General features: G+C 47.4%; 1 protein-coding gene across 1 annotated transcript in view; it reads left to right on the top strand.

Moving 5' to 3' along the window:
- Positions 1-20,392, top strand: part of CABLES1 (Cdk5 and Abl enzyme substrate 1) — a 105,383-nt gene that overhangs the window by 31,915 nt on the left and 53,076 nt on the right. The window contains exons 2-3 of the mRNA XM_060028783.1: positions 9,149-9,220; positions 15,054-15,146. Of these exons, the coding sequence (XP_059884766.1) occupies positions 9,149-9,220; positions 15,054-15,146 (165 nt within the window). The remainder of the gene's footprint in view (positions 1-9,148; positions 9,221-15,053; positions 15,147-20,392) is intronic.

Genomic DNA, 20,392 nt, shown 5'->3' on the forward strand with positions numbered 1-20,392 from the left:
GGGCTAGTCCGGCTGCTTCCTCTCCAGGAGGTCCTCTCCCAGTTAAATCTTGACTCTCCTTCAAGCTCACTCGTGCCCTCCCCTGCCCCCCACACACTCCACACCTGGTCTGTCCTGACCTTAAACTCTGGGTCCAGGTGCTGGGTTCCCAGCCACCCTCCTTCACCTGGCTCAGGGCACTCTTTTCACAGAAACACCTGGATTTGATTCCTTTGATTCTGGGGCCCACCCAGAACATGCGTGAGTTGGCCCCAAACTCCTTGGATTGGTTCTGTTCGATCCACAGGGCTCTTTGGTCTCCAGGATGAAGGCGATTCTTTAATTTTGAGTGGTTTTCCATTGCTCGTGTCTCCTTTCCACCCTCACCCTGCCCTGGTCTGGGCCCCACGTGTCACCCCTGTGGCTATCCAGCATGTTCTATTGCAAAGGTAATGTCGTTTGATCTCATCGGCCACACAAACCCAAAACCTTTCTGGGTCCTGATTTTCTTTTTCAACCAATACACCTGCTCTTGGTTTCTCTTCTGCACATTTGGCCCAACTTGCTCCCTCCAGCTGCAGGGCCAGGCCCTTCCCTCCGGGATGAGGCTGAGGGGGAATTAGAATGTGGCAGTGTCAACTCGTGGCTCTGGCATGGCCCCTCTATTTCCTGGGATGCCCCAGGAGACTGGGAGGTGCCTTCGGGATGGCCATGTGTGCTGTGTCTGCTCTGTCTTCTGATCTCCCCATCTAGTCCCTTTGTCAGAGGAGTTTGAACTTGTTCCCAGAGGGAATCATTGTGGATCTTCAAATTAGGGGATGACATGATGGAAAGGGTGTTTTGTAAGATCAGCAGGGCACAGTGGGCAGGGTGGAGTGGGGCATCTGAGGAATGCAAACCTGGCCAGTCATTAAATCCTGCCAACAAGTCCGTCTCTGCACAGCCCTAAATGCTAAGATGACCTCACACCTTGGTTTTCCAGGATTTGGTGAGTCTGATGAGAACCTCGAAACAAACGTAGACTCAGGCAAGCTGAGTGTCTCTGTATTCTTTGTAAACGTTTGGAGTTGCTTTCTTTCTCTTTAAAATTTATTTGTTTATTTATTTTTGGCTGCATTGGGTCTTTGTTGATGCGCATGCGCTTTCTCTAGTTGTGGCGAGCGGGAGCGACTCTTCGTTGTGGTGTGCGGGCTTCTCGTTGCGGTGGCTTCTCTCGTTGCGGACCACAGGCTCTAGCTGCGCGAGCTTCAGTAGTTGTGGCACACGGGTCCAGTAGCTGTAGCTTGCGGGCTCTAGAGTGCAGGCTCAGTAGTTGTGGCTCATCGGCTTAGTTGCTCGGTGGCATGTGGGATCTTCCCGGACCAGGGGTCGAACCCGTGTCCCCTGCATTGGCAGGCGGATTCTTAACCACTGTGCCACCAGGGAAGTTCTTGACACACATGCGGAAACAAGAGCTCAGTATGTTTACAAATAACTGAAATGTATCTTGCTAGTAGCCCCACAGTATTATAGGTAGTTTGTTTTCTTCCTCCCTTGTGTTAATCTCTTTCACAACTGGAATTATGTTACTTGTTCAGTGTCTGTCTTCCTGACCATAAATTTAAACTCCATGAGGGAGGGATAGTGTTTATGTTTTTCACTGCTGTATTTCAGCATCCAGCTTGCTGCTTGATACTTGATATATCATTAATAAATAAATGTTTGCAAAAATAGGAAATAAATGGCTGGATATCTTTTAATGTAGAAACAGGTCTTATTTGAACAAGCTGATTGGCAATTGTCGGCGATCCTGTGCCTGATTGTCAGCTAGAGACTCTAAAATATAGCCAGATTCAAAATCAGTTTCCTAGCATTTTGTCTGTTTCTTGATCCATGCAGCCCTTCTTTTCTTAAAGATGATCTGTTTTCCTTCCTTTACAAGGAAAATTCCATGACCACTGGGGGTGTGTGAACTGTGTCCATCCGTATTCTGCGTATAGATCTGCCTTTAGACGCATATGCTGCCACAGGGAGAGGGTTTTTTTCCTGCACAAGCACATCAGCCGTGTGCTCTTTGCTCAGTGGCATTGCAGGACCTGACTGGTCCAGGCATGGTGCTCTGCAGTCACCCCAGCCTGGTGGCCTGGCCCAGCCAGTGCGCCACTGCTATGTCAGATTCCACAGCTCTCCTCTGGGATTTCTTCCACAGTCTATCAACCAGCCGTTGCCAGGTGAGCAAGGTAGGGCCTCACTCAGTTTCAGCACCTTTGCTGCTGGATGAAGCTTTAGATTGTGGAAAGCAGAACCGAGCATGAACCTAACAAACACACCTTCAGGCTGTAGCCAAGGCCGTTTTTGCTTTCAGCCTGTAGCTTCTGTTGAGAGGGGACAGCTGACTTTTCCTTCTCATCTGTGAACACATATGTATTGGTGCAAAACAGTTTGCTTCTTCAAGGAGCACAATCTGATTTGACTTCTGCTACGGGAGCATCTGGAATCCTGGCTTTAAAATTTGCCAAATCATGACCAGAGTTATCACAACTTAGTTGCTGAATCTGGAGATCGAGCTCCTGGTGCTGTGACCTCAACAACTTGAAGCTGCGTTAGAGAAATGAAGGAAAGAACAGTGGGGATGTTAGCATTTGACTTTGAAGCCTGGTATTTGAAAATGAGAATTTTCACAAATACTCAGAAGCTTTTGACACTCAGAAGCTGTATCAGTGAAAGTACGGTTCTTAGATACATAGTGGTTCTTCTCTTTAGGGCTTCTTGAAGTAGTGAGCTTCCCCTCGTACGTGAGATATACGAACCGGGGGATGGGATCTTATGACATTTTGCAAAGGGATTTCCTAACTGCTCAAAAGGCCAGCTCTGCTTTCTAGGTTAGTGACCCTCACACCTTTTCTTGCTGGGCCCTGATTGGGACCTTGGAAGCTTTGTGACTCTGAGTCAGAAAAGGAGGCTGAGGGATGAAGACTCCCGTGGTCTCTAGGTTGAAGTGGGACTGCTTGCTGTCCAGCCCTGATTCCTTGCCTGCAGTACCTCTTTTACCTGAGGTAGTGAGATAGTCCTCCAGCCCCCAGAAAGGTCTCGGGCCACCATTCCCGCATCTGCACCTCAGCGTGGGGAAGGCTGCTGGGCCTGCGGGCATCAGACCAAGCCTCGGCGGTGAGCTTGGAGCCCTGATCCTACCGGTGGTCCTCGATCCCATTCTTCCCTAGCTGGTGTTGCAAGCAAGCAAGCACAACCCCTCTGTGCTCACTGCTCCTCACTTGCTGGTCCAGAGCCAGAGAACAGGGTACCCAGCCCCGGGGGCTGCTTCCCAGCCTGGAAGGACCCCGGACTCTCTCTTGACAGCTGTCTCTCTGAGATCCCATCCTTATATCTTGCTCAGACACTGCACACGTCACCAACAGTGGAGCCAGATTCCAGCTTCACCCCATGGCGGGTTGGTCTTCCTTGTTGCCTTTGGTTTTAAAAAAGCAAATTCTTCTTGTCTTTTTCATAGTTTCAGACACACACACACACATATTTATAAGTTGATGTGGAAATAGGAACAAGTCAAAAAAGGACATACACTAAACTCTTAGAAGGTGCTCTTTGGGCCCTGGGGTTGGCAGGTCATTTCCTCAGTTTCTACTTTATATGTTTCCTAATTTGAATTTTTTTTTAAACAGTGGAACATAGTACTCTTATAGTCACAAAAGCAGGGGGGAAAAATCCATTTGGAAAGATGAATGTTTAATAAACTCAAACAGAAGAAATCCATTTTAAACGGATCATGCCTTCTGCCTATGAACTGCCGAGCTGTGCTGGGGGCCCTGGCCCTTCTGCCCACCCAGTCACCCCAGCCCTGCAGGATGAGGGTCTTCTTCCTCCCTCTTCTTCCCGCTGTAGTGAGACAATGGGAAGCTTTCTGAGGATGATTTCTGGGCTCCTGGTGATCAGGTTGGGACCTTGTGTATTGAATAGAGAAGAGCCAGTAGTAATTGTGTATAGAAAAGCATTGAGTGGAAGGTCTGGTGCTCTCTGGGAAAATCCCAAACAGCCACCGGCAGATGGTGGACTTCATTAGTTTATTCAACCGGCCCTGATCGAGTCCCTGCTGTTTACTGAGCATCTTCCATCCCTGGGGCTATGCAGGTGAGGAGAGCCTGAGCAGCTCACTGGCTGGAGTGGTCAGTTTTGTCTGGGGGAGGGAGGTGACGTGGTCAGTGGGAGCAGGACCCAAGTAACACAGCAAATAAATTACAAGTCTGGGGGCTTCCCTGGTGGCGCAGTGGCTGGGAGTCCACCTGCTGATGCAGGGGACACGGGTTCGTGTCCCGGTCCGGGAAGATCCCACATGCCGCGGAGCGGCTGGGCCCGTGAGCCATGGCCGCTGAGCCTGCGCGTCCGGAGCCTGTGCTCTGCAACGGGAGAGGCCACAACAGTGAGAGGCCTGCGTACCGCAAAAAAAAAAAAAAAAAAAAAAAAATATTACAAGTCTGTGGGTGTCTCGTGGCTGTAAGTTATTTTTATGATTGGAGGTTTTGTTTGTTTGGGGTTTTTTTGGTCATAATAACTGTTGGAACAGATCTGAAGTAATTATGACCTCAGCTGGCCCATCCCCTGTGTAACTGAGGGATCCGTGAGGCCCTCATTCCCTCACGTCTGTGAAGAGGTAACCCTGCCCTCCAGCGGCCTGACAGCCAGGAAGGGGACTCCATCCATGGGGGGAACCACACAGCTAAATTGCCTTTTTGTGAGGGTAGGAATGGTTGGCCCAGATGGTCAGGGTCCCTTCTTGCTCCCAAAGCTTGTGTTTTTCCCCCAGAGATTATTAATGTTCCCTGGGTGGAGAGCATTGATCCAACTCGACCTACTTGTTTGACACCAGTGCTGAGGCTGGGGGTCACCTTCTTTATCCCAGCTTGGTCCTAAATCACCGTCCTAAACCCTGGGCCCAGCTGGAGCTAGGATGACCCTGCCCCAGCCTCACTGGTCAGCAGGGACATTAGTGAGCCCAGAGTCCACTCTGGTGAGGCTCTGCTGCCGTAATTCCCACTGTGACCAGCCCTGGGTCCCAGGACCACTCAGTGACTTACACCACAATCAACCATTAGCCCTAATGATAAGTGGATTAATTTGGTCCAAGTAGGTATATCCAGATAGGCAACCTTGTCATGGATTAGAATTTCCTTGCCTAGGCAGAGTCCAACATTCAAAGGGTAGTATTCTAAAATGAGTCTGGGGGCTTTAGGGAGGCTGACTTACATATGAGCGTTGAATGTGAACCACATCGGCCTCAGAAGTGTTGGTGGCCAGTATGGAAGGGCCCAAATTACAATTGTCAGACAAGATGGGGAACCCTGAATTCTGAGGACTCAATCTTGCATTTAGTGATTTCGACGTATAACACTTGGGCTCTTCCTGAATGTCTTCTTGGTTAATAAGGGGGCATGCTGTTTTGGCCCAAGGCTAAGTATTCCTCATCAGTCATTAAAATATTGAAAGACTTCTGCTTGTTAACTGTGCCCAATGGTAAGGAGTCTGCACAGTAATGGACTTGGTTTATGAGGCAGATAACGGGGTGAAAAGTGCCTGGTGAAGGTGGGCCACCCGCCCTTAGCCTTCCCTTCCACTGTGGGCTTTCTGAAGATAGAAGGTAAGGGGAAAGGTTACTACACAGCTTGGAAGGATTTAGCGGGGTGGCAGGGGCAGAGATGAGCTACCACCACAGGGCAGGCCCTCGTGGCAGGAAGGGCAGGCATCGCATCTTCGTTTTTCTGGTACCATATGACGGTTTCTTTACAATGATCCGTGGTAGTTCTTTCCAAGCTCTATATGTGCATCTCAAAGAATATATTGCTTAGTTCTGTTCATGAAGAAGGGAAGCACACATCCGCTGAACTTAAAGGAACAGGTGGGCATTTGGGTTTTGAATTTTTTTCCCTCTAAGGAATCCAGACCTTAAGTGCCTCTGTGTGTATGAGAGAGAGAGAATCTATACCTGTTCAACTCATGAAGAGAATATCAAATGTACTGGCTTTTCGAAAACAAATCCTTATAAATATGTAGAAAGATGTATTCTAATTTGATTATTTTCCAAATAGCATCTGTCTTTTCCAGCATAGGAATTGCCGGATGTGGGTTTTAGATGGGGGAATTGTCAGATTGTGTGCTTTTATGAATTGACCTCGTTTTCTAGGGTGCACCCCCTGGTTTGAATGTTGGACGGGAGCCTGTGGGCCCCAGGGCGCCTGGCAGAGCCTCATGTGTCCTCCGTGTGTTCATTTGGACACATTTTCAGCTGGAGGGCTGGCCATGCTCTTCTTGGGGTGGGAAAGGGAGACAGCCTCAAATGCCAGAGGAGCTTGAGGGGTTGTTAATGGAATTCCCTGCTGGTGGTCCCATGGATTCCCCCTTGAATATGAGCTCCTTGAGGACAAGAGTTAAGCCGGGATCAGCTTTGTGGTCCCAGCAGGCCAGGCTTGGTCGGGTGGGTGGGCAGAAAAGGATGCACCTGCCTGGCCTTTGCTGCGGCCTTGGTTGTATCTTCACTGCCCAAGGGGCCAACCACAGAGCTTCCCAGGGGACCTCTGATACGATAACTGAAGGAAGGGAGAGCTTGAAGCTGCACAGTTGCTGCAGTCACCTCAGCTGCAGATTGAGCCAAATGTTAAATGTCTGTTTACCTGTCACCTGAAAATGCAGAGGTGACAGGTGCCTCTGCGTTCGCCTGCAGAGGAAGGCTCAAAGTTTGACAGGATTTGTTGGGATTTTCAGGATCTGAAACCCATGCATTTATTTCTGCCTGGGACTATGTTATGTCTAATGACAATTTAGGGGTGCATACTTAAATTAATATTTCACTTTTGATTTAAAAACTCAGAAGAGGGACTTCCCTGACAGTCCAGTGGTTATGACTCCGCGCTTCCACTGCAGGGGGTGAGGGTTTGATCCCTGGTCGGGGAGTTAAGATCCCACATGCTTCATGGTGCAGCGAAAAAAAGAAAAAAAATGAAAAACGAAACTCAGAACATTATCCGCAGATAAACAGAGTAAATATCATTTTAACCACAGCTGCAGAGGAGACATTGGTATTAAGTAAAAACAGTGCACGGAGGCCTGGGGCTCTAATTTTACAGGTGGCCAGTGCCTCAGCGAAGGTGACACCGAGTTAGTTCTGCTTCGAAGGGGGTGTAGGGGTGGAAGGAGCACGTGTCACAGGTTGGTGACCTCACCACTGGCAGGGGTTGGAGGAGCGGCCAGAGCTGGGACAGCCAGGCTGACCCCAGTCATTTGAGCGGGGAGGGCATCAGGTCAGGCTGCAGCCCCAGTGGAGGAAACTGGAGTAACAATCAAAATCCCAGGAGCTCCTGGTCATTAACTGTCCCGTGCCAAGGACTTCATGTCTCTCTGTTTCTTACTTACTCTCATTTTCCCATGTCATAGGTGAGGAAACTGGGGCTCCAGGATTAAGGAGTTTTCTAAGGTCCCAGAGCCTCCAGATTCCAGGGCGGAAATCGGAGTCTGTCTGACCCAGCACACATGTAGCATCATACCGTCCCTTGGATGGGGAGCATGGGACACCTATATCTGAGAGCTACACTGGATGGGAGTGTGACTAACTGGGGGTTTGTCCCCGTCCCAGCCTGGGACTCCGTCCCAGCCAGACCTGGCACCTAGAGGGGCTGTGCCTCACGACGGCCTGGACACTTCCTTCAAAGCCACAGCCGCCAGGTGTTGTCACAGGGGTCCTGGCGTGATGAGTCCCTGGACTTAGGGGGCTGCACAGGCGAGTCCTACTTACTCATGAATTGGCCACCTCTCAAATCCCCACCTATAAAATCAGTTCCCCACCCCCTCAGGTAAGACCAGTGTCTCCCTGGTCTGACTGACTGCTGGAACTCTAACAATACCATATTACAGAAGTGGAAGTTTAGCATAAGTTAATTAGAGTAAACTGCAGATCTTGCAGAAGGTCAGTGTGTCATGAAGACAGTGAAGGTGATGTTGGAGAGCTCCTGGGTCTCACATGTGGACAAACGAGGCTCACTGGAGAGAGAAGCAGGGAGGTGTGTGCTGAGTGTTTTAGAAAGGATTTGACTGTCAAAACATGAAGACAGGCTCTGAGAAAATTGATGAAGCCCTCGAATGGTTTGCAAAAATGACCCTTCTGATTGTCTTATTAAAAATAAAACACGAAGCAAAAAGGTATCAGTGTGGTTGGTCAGAAAAAGTACACACAGAACAAAGCAAAAAACATTCGTTTCATTTTTTTATTCTTTAGAACAAATTAGAACATGGTTATAATTGCATGTTCTTAACCTAACTGTTATCAAATGAACACAAAATAGACATAGTCTTGTAATTTTAATCCCATTTTTTTCCCAAGGTAAAGACCCAATCAGATATTTTTCTGTCCACATCACCCTTCCACCAAATCATTTACTATGAAGTGATGGCCCTTGTTCACATGGATTTGCTATAAAATTACCAACCACCATCCCTCCTGGTCCCTGTACCAGATATTCTCAATTAACTAGGACCCATTCTTATTTCAGTCTGACAAAAGAAACTAGATTGAGGGGGTTTGGGCAGGTGGTTTGCAGTTCTTTAGCAGATGGAAAGAGTTTGTGTTTTGCCTCATCACGCCCTGATATATATTCTCACTGGTCTCAGAGAAATTCTCCCAGGGGAATAATGTCTGCCTTGTTTCTAGTTGCTTTCGAACTTATGCCCCAGAGACCATAAGTTTTTCCTTGCCTCCTAATGATTTTGAGATTTTATTTAGTACGGTTTTAATGTTTAATATTTATCAGCTAAAGCTGGTTCAGACCACTGAGATCTGAATACTTAACAGTACTATCTAATGCTTTAGAAAAAGTGCACACAGTACCAAAGTTATACACTATCAGAGGCACCTTGTCTTTTTTTGGTTTTAGGCAGCATAAAAAGTATCCATCACTTCCCTAATCACCAGAGCAGCCCTACAACCAGGGAGAAAGCTCAGGATTCAGCAAGGCAAGGTGGGCTTGGCATTCAGGGTACAGGCTGGGAACACGGCAGCCTCTTAAAACACCTTTTGCCTGATTTTTTTCTTAGTGGACTTTATTTTTTTAGAACAGTTTTAGCTTTATAGAAATGCCTGATCCATTTCACAATGCAGTTTTAACTCCTAGATTTTTTTTCCCTCTCTCTGCAGACGTCGCCTCATCTCCCAGAGATCGTCCTTGGAGACCCTGGAAGATATTGAGGAGAACGCTCCTCTACGGAGGTAAGTTTTTGGGTTGCATTTATGTGTGTGTGAATGGCCTGCAATACAAGGTGGCGGCCAAAGTTCGAATTTTTTTTTTTAGTTTTTGATCTACAGAATTAAATTCTAAAAATGGCAATCAGATCCCCAGACTCTGTTTGGAAACCCCAGCCCTTTGGAACATTAGAACTAGAACACTATGAAATCCCAATTACGTATCAGAATAGCCCAGTTTGCATGTGAATTCAGGTGCGGTTACCTGTTCCTCTTGAAAATTGCTGCTTAATGAAGAAGAGCGCGTCACTTGCCCCGGCTTTCTCAGGCACGGGGACACAGTAATCACAGTCCCTGACTTCATTAGCAGGTGCCACGATGGTCCTCCAAAGCCAGGTGCTGGGAAACTCAGGCAGGTCCGCTGTGAGTGCTCCCTTGGGGCTGAAAGCATTCCATTTCTCCCTCCGGATTAGAAAAGTGCTTCCGAAGCATCTTTTTCTCGGTGACAGCAGTTGCTGAGCTGTGCCGGGCCTCTGACTGGCAGCTCTCCTTCCTCTAATCTGCGCCTCGGTCCACCTGGCCCCCCTGGAGTTCAGGAGACACACACTGCGTCCCCTGCAGCCCTCACGGCAGCCCCAGCTGAGCTGGCTGTGCAGGAGGAGCTGAGGCAAGACGGGACCTTGTGGGACGCTGCGGCTTTACAGGAATGCATGGCAGGGGCAGAGCCGAGGGAGGGTGTGTGCTCTCATGCCCTCGCACCAGCTCCTGCGGGAACGCCCATCTGCACCCTTCATGCATACTTTGGCTGCTGGCAGGGATTGGGAGTCACCGGCTCCTCCCTTTGAGCCTGGGAGGATGCTGAGGTGGAGGGAGGCGTCTCCCCCTGGAGCGGGCTCCTTCCCTGCCTGGAGTTTCACCCCCAGGTCACGGGTCTTGTCCACAGACCACCTGGATAAAGGGTGGAGCATAGACAGGCCAGGCCTGGGATCTGATTGGAAGCATCAGTGACTGTGAATCTCATCACCGACATCATTCCAAAGAGAAAGTCAGGGCCAGACAGTCCGATTTCCACTTTGGAAGTCTTTCTGAAAACACACATACCCTCTGGGACCGTCTTAGGCTGATGGTGTGTGGCTGTGTGATCCACATGGCCTGGGTACAAGTGTTCTTCTGTCCATCTCTATTAAGTGGCCCAAAGTAATCAGCGAGCGTCAGGGAGAAACGTTCTCAGGTGGCACCGAGTGGCTTTGGCATTTGAGTACAGTTGATGCTAATCAATGAACAGAACTGCAAAGGCCCTGGAGTTTGGAGAGGATGCAAGGGGCCGTGGTCGTTCGAGCAATGTGGTAGCTGTGACCAAGGAAACCAGGTTAAAAAAAGGTCACAGGCTCTAAAATGTCACCTCGGGGATTCCAGGTGGTAAAGGGGGGCCAGAGAAGGAACTGGGTGCTATGTTCCTGGTCATGGGCCCCATCACCCCTGTACCCTCCTTTCAGAGTCTGCCCAGGCTGGTCCTCTACCCCTCAGTCCTGTGATAGCACAAATGGGCAGAGTAAAAATGGCTTCTCTGCCTTAACTGTAACTTCATCCAACCCTTACTTACAGAATGCTATACTTAATTTTCAACAAATCTTGTGTAAATATAAAGTTTAAAAAGTAAGTCTGAAACCAAGGGAGTTGGCAGTTTAAGAAGTCCTTATTTTCCCTAATGGACTTTTTTTTAATTGAAAAATTTCTGATATTTACTGCAGAAGCAAACTTACAGACATACAAAACAAATTTATGGTTACCAAAGGAAAGGGGGCGGGGGAAGGATAAATTAGGAGTTTGGGATTAGCAGATACAAACTAATTACTATTATAAAATAAACAACAAGGTCCTATTGTATAGCACGAGGAACTGTATTCAATATTCTGTAATAAACCATAATGGAAAAGGATATATATATATATATTTATGTAACTGAATCACTTTACTGTACACCAGAAATTAACACAAAGCTGTAAATCAATTATACTTCAATAAAGAATTCTGATACTTACTTAGAAACTTACTTGTTCCTAAGAAATAAAAATAGCAGAAGGGGCATTAGTTTGGGAGTCAGGGGACTTGAATTCTTGGCCTGATTCTTCTACCAACTGGTTATGTGGCTTTGGAAATTCATTTACCTACTCTGGGGCCTCGGTTTTCCCACCTGTAAAATGGGAGGGGCAGATCAGCTGATCTCTGTCCTTTCCAGCTCCCCGATTCTGTGAAATGAATGTACCAGTAATGGTGCTGAAGTGTTTTGGGAACTGCGGGGGCGGAAGGCTATTAGCCCAACTTGCTTTTAAACTCAGCACCTAGAACAAACGGCTCCAAGGCATCTATTAAAAACCTTTTGCATAATTAAGTGTATCCCATAATCAGTGCTAACAAGAAAGAGCCAATCTTTCATTAAATTAGTTTTCAGTTTAATTCTATCCTAATTTAATTTTACATCACTTAAAATGTATGGTTTTAAATGGGTATTTTTACACGTCAGTGCAGATGGCTTTGAAATTAATTCCTTCTTTGCTTAACCTGCCATAACCTGAGTGCTTAGTCTTCCAGTTTCCTTGGCAATTGTTGTTAATGCCACAATTCTCTGAAAGCGTTTCTTAGGTGGGGGGTGGTGGAGGCTGAAGGCTTAAAAAAACACAAGACAACAAACAACTTGCTGATCAAAGGGCTGTATCAGTAGCATATGCAGTTAGAATTGGATGCTGGTATCGAAAGAAAGCACCTCTGTTATCTGTTTAAAAGTCTTGCCTTTCTCTTGCACATCACAGGTTAGTTTCCTGTATCCACCTTGAACTCCAAGGACTGAGCATTTGCAATGAGAGGCTTTAGACTGGGGTTTTCCACTTTGCCTGGTGGTTACCTGGTATCCCAGAAATAAGGACCCCTAGGATGCCTCTGTTAGATGTCCAGAAAGACCTCAGTTCAGCTGCAGCAAATGCGGCAGCCGTCACCACCTGCCCCAGTTCCCAGCCTGTCTCAGTTGATGTGTGCGGGCTGCCGTGCCATTAAGTAATTTCTGGTGCCGAAAGGCACCTGTGCCCCTTTTGCCAACTTCCGGTTTCAGCAGAAGGCTGGGAGATTTTGTGCCCAAACCTGAGCGTAACAGCACCTCTTTCTGCAGGTGTGGAGGCAGGGAGCAGCTTAAGGTCTTAGGAAGGTATCCTCACAGTCTAGCTCTTAGCCCACTGCCCTCAGACTGGGGGACCCAGGAAGCTCTGCATTTTGGGGGGAAGCTGGGTAAGGATGTGAGGATGCTCCTGAACAACGGTCCAGCAACCAATGATAGCACACATTTATGCCTTCAAGGATTCTCCTGTCTCCAGTGACTACATAGTTCTAGAACCTTCTGCATGTGTGAGAGAGACAATTGGGGACCTTGGGTGGCCTGCAGACTCTAACAGTCATTCTGGAGGTAGAACAGAGGCAGTCTGAGGTGCTGGGTCTGCTTCCAGAGAGCTGCCCCAGGAAGGCTGAGTGAGGCTGAATCTTCTTGGACCCCAAGAAGGCTGAATCTGGGTTCGGAGGCTTGGAGTAGGGAGGGGGATTAGTGAGTGATTTTCCCTATTCAAACCCTTCCTGAGGTCCACAGGAAGCATCTACAAAATGCCCTCAGGCAGGGTTCTGCATGTCTTTTTTTTTTTTTTTATATACTATTTATTTTTGGCTGTGTTGGGTCTTCATTGCTGAGCACGGGCTTTCTCTAGCTGCAGCGAGCGGGGGCTACTCTTCGTTGTGGTGCGCGGGCTTCTCATTGCGGTGGCTTCTCTTGTTGTGGAGCACGGGCCCTAGGCGCGTGGGCTTCAGTAGTTGTGGCACGCAGGCTCAGTAGTTGTGGTGCACGGGCTTAGTTGCTCCACGGCATGTGGGGTCTTCCCGGACCAGAGCTCAAACCCGTGTCCCCTGCATTGGCAGGCAGATTCCTAACCGCTGCGCCGCCAGGGAAGTCCCTCTGCACGTCTTTAAAAGAATCTATTTAAAACCAAGAATTCAGGACCCTTAATAAGGGCTGTGGTTTTCAGAATACAGGAGGCAAACAGTAACAAAATATGCACCCTTTGTAGTTAAAGGTTTTAATAATAATCACACACTTGAAATGTGTATATTAATGTGTGTACATACGTATGAATGTGAATATTTGTATTTGAACGTGTCACTTGACACTGTATGAAGCTCTTGTAGAAATCATCACGTTTAATCCTCACAACATTTCCAGGGAGGGATCTGAAATATTACTAGTGATAGGTCACTAGGGCTGGTAGTGAGTTTGTGGTGGATGCTGGGAGGGCCACTCAGGCTGTGGCCATGTGCTGTGAACCCTGCTCCGGTGGAATGGACATGACTGACAGGGAGGCTTCCTTCCTCTAGATCCAAGGCCCAGGGAGCCCCGTTTCCCTGATGAAAGCCACCAGATACCTGCTACCATGTCTTTGCTTTGATCTGCACTCATTCACTTTACTATATTTTTTTTTCAAGTTAAATTACATTTTGAGGTGCTGTTTCTTAAGAGAAAAAAAATAATTTTCAGCACTGTCTGGGAAAGGGCTTGTAAGAAGGCTGGCCCTTACTTGAGGGCAGGTAAGGGGGTTTGGGAGCTGTGCACCTAGCCTAGCCCAGGGCTATCCCCCAATTTCCCTTGAAGGGGGGGAGCCCTTGGAGGAGAGTAAAGGTTCAAGCTGCTAGGCAGGTCTGTGATGCTGCCCATTCCCTAATCCTTTGCCACCAATGGGCCCCCACACCCCACCTGCCCTCAACTGTACCTCCTCGTTGGGTCATCTTGTTATTCTCTTACCTGAAGCCTCAAAGTTCAGAAGTGAATGAACTCGGGTGATGGCCTGGACCTTAGTGTGGTTTGGGGAAGCCGGGCACTGCTTCTCTGGAACTCACTCTCTGAAGCATAAGGTCTCAGGCACCCACGTCTGATGCCGGGAGCCAGCCATCGGGGTCCATGGTCGGAAAGGTAAACAAAAATATTTGGTAGCAAAAACCCAACTAGAAAAGTCATTGCTCCCTTTCTCAATACAACACCAAACTTCAGATTCTCAGTTGCTGGGATTTTTGCTTTTTTCCTAGTTGTTATTGCAGTTGTATATCTTAGAATTTGCCAGGTACCTTTGAAAAAATATACAGAAATAAGATCTTTTCAGCCTGTGGTCTGTTCTGTTATTCCTGTAGTGCAAACACATGTTGTATATTCTAGGAAAAATTAATTGGAATCCAAGTCAATTTGTTCAACAAATATTTATTTAAAATTTATCTTTAAAAAAAAAAAACCAACAGCCACTAGCTGGGTCTCAGTCTCTGATTCTCATTCAAAGTAAAGCTACGACTTCCAGGCAGAGAGTTAAATGTTGAGGCAATAGTCCAGGTAATTCAGGCCAGAGTCCTGCTACAGAAGAAAAACTATTCGGGGTTGTTTTTAAACTGAATTTTCCAGTGTTTTTTTCCCCTCTGGATTCTTTAAATTTACAGTTTTCTGTTCCCATTACCTGTGTTGATACAGGAGGATTCTTTTTAAGATGACAGGAACAAATAATGTTGTTGGAATTCGTGTAGGTTATGTTATTGTAACTGATGACAGTAGTTTTCATTAGCTGGCTCTTCAGAGACCCATATAAATTATTATCAGTATTATCGAGGAAGTTGTCTGTCGTTGGGTTTTTTTTTTTTAAAGCTTCCTTGCTTCCAGCCATATAGTCCTCATTATCCTTGGGGTTACTCAAACCATTTGAGTCTGGTCTTTCCTTCCTGTCTTTGTGTGGAGATGTCTCAGCTGTCCACGGGCAACTGACTGTGTTTTCGAAATGGCTTTATTTTTCAGATGTCGTACTCTCTCAGGTTCGCCCAGACCAAAGAACTTTAAGAAGATTCATTTTATCAAGAATATGCGGCAACACGATACCAGGAATGGCAGGTATCATACTAACAAAAGCTGCCCCCATCCTGCTGTAGGAGGGGGTGGGTCCAATGGGGAAGGGAAGAGGGGACCCTTTGAATGGCCAGACCTCACAGAGTGAAGCCCGCTGTTGAGATGAACAGCATCTCATGTAACCTTCCCTAACAGACTACTATTTCCACCCGACTCCTGCCAGAATCATCCATAGAAGTTTATAGAAAATACTGCTCTCTAATGGCAACCAAAGGCTTAGTTTTTTAGACTAACTAAAACTGAATTTTTTTTTTTTTTTTTTTTTGGCGGTACGCGGGCCTCTCACTGTTGTGGCCTCTCCCGTTGCGGAGCACAGGCTCCAGACGCGCAGGCTCAGCGGCCATGGCTCACGGGCCCAGCCGCTCCGCGGCATGTGGGATCCTCCCAGACCGGGGCACAAACCCGTGTCCCCTGCATCGGCAGGCGGACTCTCAACCACTGTGCCACCAGGGAAGCCCTAAAACTGAATTTTTAATAGTACTGAAATATATTTTTATTAGGAAATTTTGAACAGAAAAACAGTTGAGTTTTTTGGGTGTTTTTTTTTTGTTGTTGTTTCTTTTTCCGCTTTTTTGGGTTTTGTTTTCTTTTTTCACCAGGGCTCTGTGCTCTGGTCAGTCAATATCCTGCCAGATCTGCGCCTGAAGTCGGGTTTGGCTCTCTGTTGATTTTCATTAAGAGGGGAGAATCACGACTTGGCCAGCAGATTCTCCCTGGGCGCCAATTCAGATTCCTGGGCCTGCTGACGTACGTCTAGAGCATGTGTTTCTCCAGCAAAGAGTTGCTCTTTTGGAAAGGGCTGTTAAATGAAAATGATGGTTAAATGTATATGACCTTGGTGTTAAAACCTTCCTGGTGACAGGTGGATGTGAATCCTTGTTGCCGGCATTGCTTGTAATTGAATGGCGAAGCCCATTCATGGCAGCCTCACAGTAACGCTGGGAACAGGGCTGCAAGCCCTCTTGGGGTCCCCTGATGCTCTGTGCTCCTGGGGGTGGCTCTTCTCCACCAACCTGTGACCTGGATCATAGTTAGAGACGCATCCCAGAGCAGAGTTCCTGTCCCAAGACCATTTCGTTTGATCTCCTCCTGATGTACAGAAGCTCATATGGGCCCCACTAATAATCTCTAATCTATACCAGATGAAAACTGCTAAAAAGTTAGACTCATGGCATGATTAAGGCCCAGCATTACTATAATTTGGTGTAAAATACACTGTACAACCTGAATAACTAACAATTACAGTATTTAAAGACTTGTTTTCTTCAAGTTTTTAAACCTCACTTGAATAGAGAACATAGCTATTCAACGTTTTAGAATGGCCAAATTGAACTCTCCCATCAAATAATTTTATGTCCTCAGTATGTATTCCTATTTTAAGTACAGAGCTTTCAGTTAAAATGAACCCAACTGTCATCTGTGAACTAGAATACCCTGAGTCTCTTTCTCTCACCCTGACTCTCACTGTCACAATTATTGTGCCTTATTCATTTCACCGCCGTGTTTTTCTTTTCTTTTGTGGCTCTTACTGAATCCAGACCTTACTTATGCCCTTTTTAGTATAATTATTCATCATTTATGTATGTTGGTGTTTTTGTCCATAATCTCTTGAACCATAAAATAAACACAGAAAGCCTCGACTTCCTAAATAAAATCAATGGCAAAACCAAAAAGGGGCCAAATTAATGGTATTCCCCACTTCTCAATGCTGTTGAGGACACAAAGTCAGATAATCAATCACCTGGCATGGTTTGTAGTGAGAGGATGCAGTTGATAAAAGATTTGGACCAATGGGATCACCAGTGTATAGTATATTCCGAAGCCACCTTCCCCGGCACACCCTTGACCCTGGAACAACGTCAACAGTCCAGAAAGCATGCGGTTGCTGGCAGTTCTGCTGGGGAATTTTCAGAGGGAACCAGGAGGGACTGTTAGCTTATCTGGAGATCTAAGAAATGGGCTTTAGGGCAGAAAAGCAAGCTCTCAGCACGGGCTATATATAATATAGGCAGTGGTGACAGCCGGTTGTACCTGCGTAGGTGAGAACTGCTTTTTCGGTGCCAGAGAAGATGAAAGGCCTAGAGATGCTCTCCTTCCTCCCTCTGGTTGATTTATTAGCAGGGATGGACTGTTCTCAGACAGATGAAAGAAAAACTCAGGAGGGCACCAGGAAGAAACTATGATTTCTGAGGTGACAGAGGAAATTGTGGTCAGGAGCTGATGAATGGGGGGGAGGGGACCCACCGCAGCCGGGCAGCAGGCGTGAGGTCGTCCTGCTGGAGGTGGCCTGGGACGGGGATGAGCTCAGAGCTGCGGTGGTGGGTAGCAGGGGGCCTGGACATGCTCTCGGGAGGGAGGGACCGGGGCGATGCCTGGGGGTCTCCGATGCTCCCACTTCAGGCGTGCGGGGTACACACACAACACCACACCAAAGGGGGCCTTCCTGCAGCCCACATGGGAGCCACTTGACTCGGGTTTGCCTGCCGTGTTGGGAGGAAAGAGGCTTTACTGAGAAGCCTGGAGATGTTCACTAAAGCACTTCAAAGGTCTGGACTGAGAACAGAGTGGCCTGAGCACTGGTGCGTCCGCCTCTTCCTGTGCCGGGGAAGACAGACTGAAAGGGGGCCTGCTTAGCCCCCCAGGCCCGTGGGAGGCATCCTCCCAGCTGGGCAGGCTTGCCCCTACTCCAGCCCCGACTTCTGCCCGCTCACAGCTCTGCCCAGCTCCGGAGTCTCCTTGTGACCTCCGGGCAGCACAGACCAGCCTCCTGGACAGCAGGCTGAACCCAGGGCCCGCTCCCTGTTCTGGACCCGAAGACCTTGGTGCTGAGGTTCCCCCGCCTCCAAGCCTGCTGACCATGGGGCACTGGCATCAAGGGGAACTTGGGCTCCGGTCTCAGCAAGGACTAGAGCGCGGCGTGGGAAATGAGTAGAGCATCTGTTATAAGGTTCTAGCCTGACCTGACTGAGAGTTTTAAGCAAATTTTTGAGATAGAAAGGGAAAAAAAATATTAAAACTGAGAAGCAAATACAATAAAAGACAATACTTGTGTCACTGAAGAAACAAAACGTCCAAGTTAACCTCATGATCCGTAATATCAAGGTAGCTACTTAGAAATAAACCTTGGGGCCCCAGCCGGTCCGTGCTCACCCACTTCATTCTGTGACATTAGACCAAGTCCAACGGCACGAGAAGCAGAGGTGAGCCTCTTCCTTAGAAGGTGTGGCTCCGATGGAGGATGGAGCCCACTTTAAGTGAGAACCGTCTTCCTCTGTCTGGAATCGGTGCATTCTATGAGGCTGGCACTGGGGACCAGCCAGAAGGCTTTGCGTCGGATCAAGAGCAGAGAACCATGCTGAGAGCGTGTGGGACTCTGGCTGCAGACCCTCAGGCGGGAGGAGCGAAGAAGGACAGAGCCTGGACACAGACTACAAATTCCATGGTGGGAGCTTTAGCTCCGCTGTTAGAACCAGATGACATGATGGGTTCCTCCCTGGCTGGCAGGTGTTTCATCTCCCATCAGGTGGGGCAGGTGGTGAGGGAGCTGTCACCCTCTAGGTCTACTTCTGCCTAAATCGAAGACGGGCTGGTGATGGGGAGGCCTTGTTGGACTTGATAGTCATGAAAAGAAAGCAATGCTTGTCTGGGTTTTAGGAAGACAGATCTCAGAAGGTTCAGACTGAGAAGTGGATTCTTGTGGCTGCATCCATATTGCCAAAAGGGATTCTAAAATTAAGAGTAACATAAAGTGATGATGGGTAACATTTAGTGAGTGCTTCCTGGGTACCAGGCTCGAAGTACCTCATAGGCTTTGTTTCACTCACTCATCTCAATGGGTATTTGTTGAGTAAATTAAGGCAGAGACCTTCTATTTTATGTTTCTTCCAGTTTTATTGAGCTATAATTGACTTACAGCGCTGTATAAGTTTAAGGTGTACAGCATAATCATGTGACTTATACGCATCATGAAATGGTTACCCCAATAAGTTTAGGAAACATCCATCATCTCATATAGATTCAAAGTAAAAGAAAAAGCAAAAACGTGTTTTTTTCCTTGTGATGAGACCTCCCAGGATCCAGTCTTAACAACTTTCATACGTAACACACGGCAGTGTTAATTATATTTATCATGTTGTACATTTCATCCCTAGTACTTATTTATCTCATAACTGGAAGTGTGTACCTTTTGACTGCCTTCACCCAACTCCCCCTCTCTCCACCCCCTGGAGCGACCTTTTAAGTGAGTTCAGTCTTCAGGACTATATTTTGAGGGATGGAGAGACTTTAGAAATACAAATAATCCTCGAAACAACCTCATGAGGAAGGTATTACTACTGTTGTGTTGGGCAGAATAATGTCCCCCAAAGATGTCACTGTCCTATTCTCGGGACCCGTGGCTAGGTCAGGTACATGGCAAGGGGGACTTAAAGTTGCAGATGGAGAGATCGCTGATCAGCTGCCCTTAAAATAGAAGCAGGATTATCCTGGATTGGCTGGGTGGGCCCGGTGTAATCACAAGGGTCCTTAAGAGCAGAAGAGGGAGGCAGGAGAGTCAGTGTTGGAGTGATGTGATGTGAGAAGGACTCAACTGCCCATTGCTGGCTTTGAAGGCTGAGGAAGGGGCCATGAACCAAGGGCTGCGGCAGCCCCAAAGCTGGAAAAGGCAAGAAAACAGATTCTCCTTTCAAGCCTCCAGTGGGAAGCGGCTCCAGACACCTTGATTTTAGCCCCATGAGACCCATTTCAGAGTTCTGACGTCCAGAATTGTAAGATAATTTTGTGTTGATTTAAGACCCTAACTTTGTCGCAATTTATCACTGCAGCCATAGGAAACTAAAACACTCATCATTTCAGTTTACAAAGGAGGAAACTAGAGCACGTGGCTAGAAGGTGGGGGGTGGAGTCCAGATTCAGACATCAGATTCCGAGTTGGAACCCTCATATGTTGCTGGTGGGAATGTAAAATGGTGCAGCCACTATGGAAAACAATTTGGCAGCTCCTCCAAAAGTTAAACCTAAAGTTACCATATGACCCAGCAATTCCACTGGCAGGTGTACCTAAAAAATTGAAAAGAGGAATTCAAACAGGTACTTTCACATCAATGTTCGTGGTATTATCATTCACAATAGCCCAAAGGTGGAAACAATCCAAGTGTCCATCAACGGATTGTGGATAAACAAAAGTGGTATATACATACAGAGGAATATTATTCAACCGTAAAAAAGAATGA

This window comes from Delphinus delphis, chromosome 13 (genome assembly GCF_949987515.2).
Source record: "Delphinus delphis chromosome 13, mDelDel1.2, whole genome shotgun sequence".
NCBI lineage: Eukaryota > Metazoa > Chordata > Mammalia > Artiodactyla > Delphinidae > Delphinus > Delphinus delphis.